The sequence below is a fragment of the Pteronotus mesoamericanus genome, unplaced genomic scaffold, assembly GCF_021234165.1.
Source record: "Pteronotus mesoamericanus isolate MK-2021 breed Mesoamerican mustached bat unplaced genomic scaffold, CSHL_Meso_final contig_27, whole genome shotgun sequence".
NCBI classification, from domain to species: Eukaryota; Metazoa; Chordata; class Mammalia; order Chiroptera; family Mormoopidae; genus Pteronotus; species Pteronotus mesoamericanus.
Window position 1 is genome coordinate 8,938,671 of NW_026555115.1, and position 9,584 is coordinate 8,948,254.

The 9,584-nt window shown below is 55.4% G+C and overlaps 1 protein-coding gene across 1 annotated transcript in view; it reads left to right on the plus strand.

The window, feature by feature from the left end:
- Positions 1-8,422, plus strand: part of GLI2 (GLI family zinc finger 2) — a 245,604-nt gene extending 237,182 nt beyond the window's left edge. Inside the window, exons 11-14 of the mRNA XM_054575022.1 lie at positions 947-1,111; positions 2,400-2,681; positions 4,156-4,492; positions 5,988-8,422. Coding sequence (XP_054430997.1) covers positions 947-1,111; positions 2,400-2,681; positions 4,156-4,492; positions 5,988-8,422 — 3,219 coding nt within the window. The remainder of the gene's footprint in view (positions 1-946; positions 1,112-2,399; positions 2,682-4,155; positions 4,493-5,987) is intronic.
- The last annotated feature ends 1,162 nt before the right edge of the window (positions 8,423-9,584 follow it).

Below are 9,584 nucleotides of genomic sequence, written 5' to 3' on the forward strand. Positions count from 1 at the left end.
TCCTGCTCCTACCTCCCTCCCTCCCTCCCTCCCTCCTTCCCTCCCTTCCTTCCTTTCTTTCCTTCCTTTCCTTCCTTCCCTTCCTTCCTTTGCAGAAGTGTTCCTTTTCATCTGGCACTAAATACTAGGAACACAGAAATGAACAAGACCTAAGAGGTGCCTGCTCTCATGTAGCTTGTACCCCAGTGGAAAGGCCAGATAATGAAATGATTAAGATCATTAGAGACTGTGTCAGGGAACATAAAGAGGGAAGGGTAGTTACAATTAGGAACATCAGAGGAATGTTCTTGGAGGAGATGACCTAAAAGATTAGAAGGGAGTGAGCCAGGCCAGGGCCAGGGTGGGTGGGGGCAGGGGAAGGTTCTGGTCAAATGGGACTGTGCATGCAAAGGCCCCACACCTAGAGAATTCAGTGGATTAAGGAACTGAAAGGAGATCGGGCGGCCAGAGGGAGGGTGAGGGTGGCCAGCTCAGCACAGTTTGATGCACAGAAAACTTCTAATCGGGGAGGGGCACTGGAAAATAGTTAAAAATAACATTTCAAACATATTTTAATGATATTTTCACAATATGCTATTGATTTTAACAAGCAGAATATATAACTAAGTAATTGATATATTCCCAATTTTGGTTTAAAAAAGAATATGTGGAGATGAATTGCAAAGTCGCCAGAATGAGACTTAACCAGATGTCAGTGGTGGCTGGGCAGCAATGTTGTCATTGCCCTCCTTGTACTTTTCAGTCCTTCCCAAGTTCTTCAGAAATGCCATATGCCAATTTTCTAATCACAAAGGGAAGGTGAATGTTATTGTGAAAGCACACACTCCTGAGTGCACTGGCGGGGTGGAGCAGACAAGGTGCTAGGGAGGAGGCCGTGTCTGGCCTAAGGTCAGGCTTCCCCATTGGGTCTAGGGCACCCTCACTGACCAAACCTGCCTCTTCCCAGTTCGAGGGCTGCTCGAAAGCCTACTCTCGCCTGGAGAACCTGAAGACACACCTGCGGTCCCACACCGGGGAGAAGCCATATGTGTGTGAGCACGAGGGCTGCAACAAGGCCTTCTCCAATGCCTCCGACCGCGCCAAGCACCAGAACCGCACCCACTCCAATGAGGTACCCCACAGGGGTGTGCACATGGGCCCCACTAGCACATGTGTAAATGCATCACCCCATGGCTTCTAGACATCTGGAGGCCAGGTAGTCGGGTGCCAGGTGCCCCTCCCCACGACTGACCCACTGTCTGAACTCAGCACATAGCAGCAGGCCTCAGTCCCCACAGCCCAGGCAGCTGGTAAAGATATGGTATGCCCACTGATGCTGTCTGGTCCTGTTGCATCTGTGAGCCCCCTGCTGATGGGACACAGAGCAGCCTTTGTCTCCCCAGGTAGCCAGAATCCCTGGCAGGGCTGAGAATGCCCAGGGATCGAAGTTGGCAGGAGCCCATGGTGTCCACTGTCCTCACATCCTGCCCCTGCCCAGCTGATCAAATACTGTCACACAGAGAGACTCAGGAAAGAATATTTCTAATAGTGTATATACACTTGGACCCCAAAGGAACTTGCTCCAGTGCCAAGTTAAGAAGTTAGAGGCATCTGAACCCCTCAGTCTCTATGGACAAGCTGGCCTTGAAGAGGGATGTGTGCCTCTGTGTGTGTGTGTGTGTGTGAATATATGTAGGTATATGGGTGTGGATGTACATGTGTATGAACTATATGGGGAGTATGGCTATGCGTGTGTGTATGTATTTTATGTATTGAGTGTGTGCATGTAGATATGTGCATCAGTGTGTGTACTCATGTACATGTGTGTGCCTGTGTGCACTGGGCACTGTCTGCATGTAGACGTGTACACATGTGAATGTGCATGTATGTATTTGAGTGTGGGCTGTGTATGTATATGAGCTCAGGAAAGGTTCAAAAACCCTGGGTTTTCATTGCATTCCTGGACAACTTTGAGCCAGTTTATTAGCCTCTCTGTACCTCTTTCCCTATATGAGAGTTCAGGGTTCTAGTACTGTCTCACATGTATAACAAGATATAACACTCACTGCTGACATAAAACACCCCAGTGCTCTGGTCACAGGAGAGGTTACACCAGGCCCTGTGTCCCCCTGTCCCTCCACAGTCTCTGATCTATGTCCCCAGCTTGTGGGGGTTCCCTTGACCACATGCTTACCTGCAGGAAAAGGTAGCAGACAGGCTAGTAGGACGGACCCTTGCAGGCCTGGAGCTGGTGTGGCTCTGTCCAGAGGCCATGGCTGCAAAGAGGTGGGACACCTTCCCATTATGCCAGTTAGGCTCTGTGAAAGGAAGCGGCATGGCTTTAGGGGGAACGGGCTGTGCCCATTCCGAGCTTGTCATCGTGGCCCATCCATAAAGCCGCCACCTGCTTCTCTTCCCAGAAACCATATATCTGCAAGATCCCAGGCTGCACCAAGCGATACACGGACCCCAGCTCTCTCCGGAAGCACGTGAAAACAGTGCATGGCCCAGATGCTCACGTCACCAAGAAGCAGCGCAACGACGTGCACCTCCGTGCCCCATTGCTCAAGGAGAATGGGGACAATGAGGCCAACACCGAGCCTGGTGGCCAGGGCTCTGAGGAGACTGTGGAGGCCAGCAGCACCAGCCAGGCCATGGAGGACTGCCTGCACGTCAAAGCTATCAAGACTGAGAGCTCTGGGGTAAGCAGAGTTGGGCAGTGGAGGCCCCCTTCCCCCAGGAAGCCAAGCCCAGCAGGCCAGGGCCATTCCATAGCACCGCCAGGGATCCAGAGGTCCAATTGCAGTTGTGGGCTCTGCCCTAGGGTCCCCACTCTAAGCATACAATGTTGTCCCTCCTCTCCAGTTTGACTTTCTTCCCCTTGCCACCTTGAGCCTCTCATAGAAGCTCTCTTGTTGTGCCAGGTCCCATTCTGCTGGGCAGGCTGTGGGTGATGGGAGTGCCTGCCCCCATGTGGTCAGTCTTCAAGGGGGTGGGGTTGGTTCCTCATTTTAAGCCTTTCTAACCGGCACTGGGTGCCACAGCGGGTTCCCTCCCCTCTGTCCTGCTTTGTTTTGCATCCTCGCCCTTCTGGCTTCCACTCCTTTTGTTCTAACCACCTGTTCTTTGTCTCCACCTCTTTTTCCTGACTGTACCTCCCCTAAGGATAGACGTTACTGAGGTGAGCAGAGAGGCTGGTGAGGGTGTGGGTGGGCTGGCATGAGTGAGGGTGGGCTGGGTGCCTATCCATGACACGGGAAGGTGTGTTTGGATAGGTAGACAACAGACACTGTAAGTGGGACCATCAGGACAGGCAAACACTGGCAGTAAGAATCAAACTGACAGATACAGGAGCAAGTGGTGGGGACCAAGCCTGCACAAGGGAGAGGGCAGGTGGACACGGGTGAGGGCTGCAGAGGACAGAAGGACTGATCTACAGCAGGCCTTGAGTGTCAGAACAAAGAACGTGGGTGGTACCATGGACAGGATGGAGTATTTGGGGCATTCAGCTTTGAAATGAGCCTAGAGGTGCCATTGGGCTCAGTTCCAGGTTCCATGGAGTTCTGCACAGTACACACATGCCATGAGCTCTCAGCCCCGACTACTGTAACCCAGAAGAAGAGCTAACTTGATGACCATTTAGACAAGGTCTGCATCCAACAGTTCCACATCCCTGTTCTTTCTTCCCCTTTCTAACCATCTACCTCTGGCCTGTTGAAAAGGCACAGAGTCAGCAGGCTTTTTCATTGTTCCTTGCTTCATTGTGGGCACATCGCAGTTGTTGGGAATGCTTGAGTATCCTCTTTCATATCAACTTCATGTGACTTCGGCAGGCTCTGTGGGGCACAGCTTCCAAGTGTCCACATGTTGAAAGCTCAACAGGCATGGTTCTGGCCCAGGCACCGGCTGGGAGAGCTTAGTAGCATGAGATCGGGTCCAGGGGGCTGACAGTTACTGGGTGTCTTCTATATGCCAATATTCACTAGCACTGCCTTGCAGGCAGTTCAGATCCTTCTTATAGTTAGGGAAGCCAGGGCTCAGGGAAGATATGATTTGTATGCTTTTCCACAGGGCAGCTTCCTTCCCACTCCTGGGTGTGCAAGGGTACATTGTAGGTGTAGGTCCAGCTGGGTTCTCACACCTCTGAGTCTGTGCCTTCTCACATGTCCCCTACAGCTGTGTCAGTCCAGCCCTGGGGCCCAGTCGTCCTGCAGCAGCGAGCCCTCTCCCTTGGGCAGTGCCCCCAACAATGACAGCGGTGTGGATATGCCGGGGACAGGGCCTGGAAGCCTGGGAGACCTGACAGCTCTGGATGACATGCCCCCGGGGGCTGATGCCTCAGCCCTGGCCGCCCCCTCCACGGGCAGCCTGCAGCTGCGCCAACACATGACCACCATGCACCGGTTAGAGCAGCTCAAGAAGGAGAAGCTCAAGTCACTCAAAGATTCCTGCTCATGGGCCGGGCCAGCCCCACACACCCGGAACACCAAACTGCCTCCCCTCCCAGGAAGTGGTGAGTAGAGGTCCTGGTGTGTGGGCTGGGGAGGGGTAGAGCCTGGGGCAGCATCCAGTAGGTTCATGCCCATCAAGCACCATGTGTCCTCTCACTGGATGCCCACAATAGGATGGGTCTTACTGGCCCATTGCACAGATTAGGAAACTGAGGCTCAGAGCGGTAAAAATGCCTCACTTAAATCAATGGCAGAACTGAGACCTAGCCCAGGCCTGAGTAGCTACAAAGTCTGTGCTCTTTGAATGACACCGTGCTGCACCCTCTGACTCTCTAAAAACAGATAGTTCCTGCTCACATCATCCTCTTCCTCATGAGTCATTCAGTCACTTATCAGGTACCTACTGTGGGCACCATGGCAAGGCTTCAGGCAGGAGTGATATCATCCTGGTCCCTGTGGTTAAAAGGAGCACACGAGTTAGAAGTCCATGCCACCAGGTGCATAGTCACCTGCAGAATGAGCCATACACACTGAGATAGAGCTATACAGAGGAGGGAGAAAGCATGTCAGCTGGGGAAGGGCAAGGAGGACTTCATGTAGGAGGCAGCCCTGTGTTCAACGTCAGGAGGTGTTGGCCACGCTTTGAGATGGAAGGCAGCTTCACCAAGCATTTATTGAGTGCTGACTCTGTGCCAGGCAGTGTCCCAGACACACTGGGGCACTTATCCTATAAGCTGCCCTCCAGGGACTGATGGCCCAGTGTGGACCATAGGACCAGGTCTTTGAGAAGTGAACACTGAGATGCACCACCCAGCTTGCCCCTAATGGGAGGAATTGTTGACTCAGCTGTTGAGGGAACTGCTGGCAGATGGCCTTTAACTCTCAGCCTCACAGAGATCGCCTGGGTTGCTGACAGCTGCCTCACCCAAGGTCACCCCTTCCCAGAGTGGCCTACATCCAATGACTGATCCCTGCCAGAGTGTAAAGGCTGCTTGGGCCCAGGGCTCCCCATGAAGTCAGCCGAGGCTGTTGTGGGGTCTGCATTACTGCTCATTTCTCCCTGCGCCCTTGGCTGCCTTCCCTCCCCTTCCACAGGCGTGGGTCTCTGGGCCTTCCCTATAAGCAGCCAGCTCAGTAAACTCAGTCCTGGGAGCCCAACTGGCAGCGTCCATCCACGGAGAATGAGGGTGCTAGGAGGCTGTGACCAGGGCCCTCCTGGGCTCTTTTCAATAACTCAGTCCTATGGAGAGGACATTGTATCCACAGCTGGAGAAACAGCACCAGATGTAATGAGAATGCAGGTCCAGCCAGGCAGTGGGAGAGCAAGACTGGGATCTGGCTTCCTGACTTCTGCCTGCCCACCCTTAGTAATAAGTGCCACCATTGGCTCACTTACTGTTCCTTCCTTCTCCTTTCCATTCAGAAATCACTGATTGAGTGCCTCCTGTGTACCAGGCCGTGTCTGAGGGCTCCAGGGGTGCAGACTGGGCCTCATCACAGCAGGCAGAGCACCCCCCACCTCCCATTACCTATGCTGATCCTTCTCCTTTCCCACAGGCTCCATCCTGGAAAACTTCAGTGGCAGTGGGGGTGGCAGGCCGGTGGGGCTGCTGCCCAACCCGCGGCTGTCTGAGCTGTCTGCCAGCGAGGTGACCATGCTAAGCCACCTGCAGGAGCGCCGGGATAGCTCCACCAGCACGGTCAGCTCGGCCTACACCGTGAGCCGCCGTTCCTCCGGCATTTCTCCGTACTTCTCCAGCCGCCGCTCCAGCGAGGCCTCGCCCCTGGGCGCCGGCCTCCCTCACCATGCCAGTTCTGCCGACTCCTATGACCCCATCTCCACTGACGCGTCCCGGCGCTCGAGCGAGGCCAGCCAGTGCAGCGGTGTCGGCATGGGGCCTCTCAGCCTGACTCCTGCGCAGCAGTACAGCCTTCGGGCCAAGTACGCAGCAGCCACAGGTGGGCCACCTCCCACGCCACTGCCAGGCCTGGAACGCGGGAACCTGCGGGCCCGACTGGCACTGCTGGACACATCTGAGCGTGTGTTGGGCCCCCGGCGGGGCAGTGGCGGGCCAGCCTATGGCCACGCAGGACCTGCACCTGCCTTCCCCCACGAGGCACCGGGCAGCGGAGCACGTCGGGCCAGCGACCCGGTGAGGCGGCCTGACACCCTTGCCCTCCCTCGGGTGCAGCGCTTCCACAGTGCCCACGACGTGAACCCGGGCCCACTGCCACCTTGTGCCGCTGAGAGGTGTGGCCTCCGCCTGCAGGGTCCTGCCAGCGCTGATGGCAGCCTGGCCCGCAGCACCTACTCGCCCCGACCACCCAGCATCAGCGAGAATGCGGTGATGGAAGCCATGGCAGCTGGGGCGGATGGTGCAGGGCCTGAGGGCAACCTTATGCTGCCTGAGGACGACCTTGTGCTGCCTGATGATGTGGTACAGTACATCAAGGCACATGCCAGCGGGGCTCTGGATGAGAGCACCCAGCAGGTCTATCCCCCGGAAAGCACCTGCTTCTCTGAACACCCCAAACTGCCCAGCCCAGGGCTGCACGGGCAGCGCAGGATGGCGGCCGCGGACTCCAATGTGGCCCCCTCTGCCCCTGTGCTGGGAGGTTGCCAGCTGGGCTATGGAGCCCCCACTAGCCTGAACAAAAACAGCATGCCTGTGCAGTGGAATGAGGTGAGCTCTGGCACCATGGATGCCCTGAGCAGCCAGGTGAAGCATCCGCCTGTTCCGCAAAGCAACCTGGCTGTAGTGCAACAGAAGCTGGCCTTTGGCCAGTACCCAGGCTATAGTTCACAAGGTCTGCAGATGAGCCCGGGCAGCCTGGACAACACACAGCCACACCTTCAGCCCTGCAGTGGAGCCCCCTCTGTGCCCAGGATAAATTATATGCAGCAGCTGCGGCAGGCAGGAACAGGTAGCCAGTGTCCCAGCATGACCACCACAGTGAGCCCCCACACCAGCTACGGCCAAGCCCACCCCCAGCTGGGCTCCAGTACCAGGGGTGGGTCCCTGAATCAGTTCCCCGCATCCTGCAGCAACCTGGCAGCCAAGCCAGGCCACCTGGGGCTCCCCCAGCAAATGGAAGTGGCTCCCAACCCCTCCATGATGGGTAGCAGCCGCAGGGAACTTGGGGTCCCCAATTCCACCCTGGCCGGGATAGCACCACCTCAGGCAGCCCAGAGCTACCCACAGCAGAGCCTTCACCAGGCAAACCCCATGAGCCAGGAGGTCTTCCACCAGGGCCCCAGCCTTCTGCCTCCCCACCAGCCTGGCTTCATGGAGCTCCAGCAGGGCACAGTGGGGCTGGCTGGACCAAGCTTTGGCCTAGTGCAGCCCCGGCCACCTCCTGATCCCAACCCTAATGGCCGCCACCGAGGGGTACGTGCTGGGCAACAGCTGGCCTATGCCAGGGCCACTGGCCATGCAGTGGCTGCTGTGTCAACCAACCAGGAGATGACAGAGTCTATGCCCAAGGGAGCGATGGGCACAATGGTGTCCCTGGCTCCACAGCTGCCCCCACAGGACACAGGTGGGGCCCAGGACCACAACATGCTCTACTATTATGGCCAAATCCACATGTATGAACAGAATGGAGGCCTGGAGAACCACGCGGGCTGCCAGGTCATGAGGCCCCAGCCACCGCAGCCACAGGCCTGCCCGGAGAGCGTCCAGCCCCAGCCCTTGCCGTCACCAGGGGTCAACCAGGTGTCCAGCACTGTGGACTCCCAGCTGCTGGAGGCCCCCCAGATTGATTTCGATGCCATCATGGATGACGGCGATCACTCGAGCTTGCTCTCGGGTGCTCTGAGCCCCAGCCTCCTCCACAGTCTCTCCCAGAACTCCTCCCGCCTCACAACCCCCCAGAACTCACTGACTCTGCCCTCCATCCCTACGGGCATCAGCAACATGGCCGTGGGGGACATGAGCTCCATGCTCACCAGCCTGGCTGAGGAGAACAAGTTCCTGAACATGATGACCTAACTCGCCAGCTGAGCAGACCCAAAGAAGCCATCCATTTCCAGAGTGGTGGGGCTGTCATCCTTTCTGGCTTTTTCCAAAAAAGTATTAATAAGTCTGAGGGAGTTTCCCAGTGGCTGGTTCAGACCACAAATGCTTTAAGGGCAAGTTTATGTGCATCATGTCCGGTCTTGTTTTGGATTATTTTTCAGAACACTAAAAATATCTCAACAGGAAAGACTCATTTACACAGTGCTTCCCGCCTTTGGTGTTTATAGGACCACTCTGCTCTGGCTTCTTTGCCTCCATCATTTGGCTAATGAGGGATTACGTTGGCCAGTGCTTCCCAAGTACATGAGGAAAAGGGTAGAGGAACCACATTTGGGTTTGAATCTGTAAGTCATGCTGGATATTCTAATCCAGGAAGGTAAGCTTCTCACTCTAATACCTGCAAGGGAAAGGAATTGCTGGCCCACTGGAATTCTTCTGTGAAGTTTAATTCATGAGGTTGCTAATGTCCCTTGCCACAGAGAAAAAGATTTTACCTAGATGATTCAGAAGCACATCTTGATTTCATATTTGGTAGAGCTGGCATCTCTACCCTACAAAGCCAAGTTTCCAGCTGGCAGACTGTCCAAGTGTATATGAATGAATAAAGTATGGAAGTGTTGCCAGAAAAAGGAAAGAAAAAATTGTAATGCTCGGGGCATGCCCAGAAGCCTGGGCCTCTCCAGACCATGTTTACAGTATTCCTGCATGTAGAATGTAACCCTTCCTGAAAAGAACACTTACTTCTAAATACCTCGGGGCTGCTGAAGCTTCTGTGGGTTAGGCATGGACTAAGGGGAGCCAAGCTTGGGATGGAACTTTAGAAAATGAGAGTGCACGGGGCTCAGCCTCAGGCCACCCTGGAGATTTCCAGTAGGAAGAGGAAGTCACATGTTTACCCAATCCTGTTTCTCCAGTGCACTGTTCGCCCACTTTACGCCAGGGCCTGATGGCAGCCTCTGTCCAGGTCCCTCCAGGCCATACTGTCCCCTCACCAGCAGCCCAGTGGTCTGTGCCAAGCCACAACGAGCAGTTCTGATATCTTCTGGATTCCCTCCCCTCTTCCCACTCATTCATTTCAGAGAACAATGACATGCATGGTGTTTTGGGTAGGGGCGGGAGGGTAAAGGAGTAGATT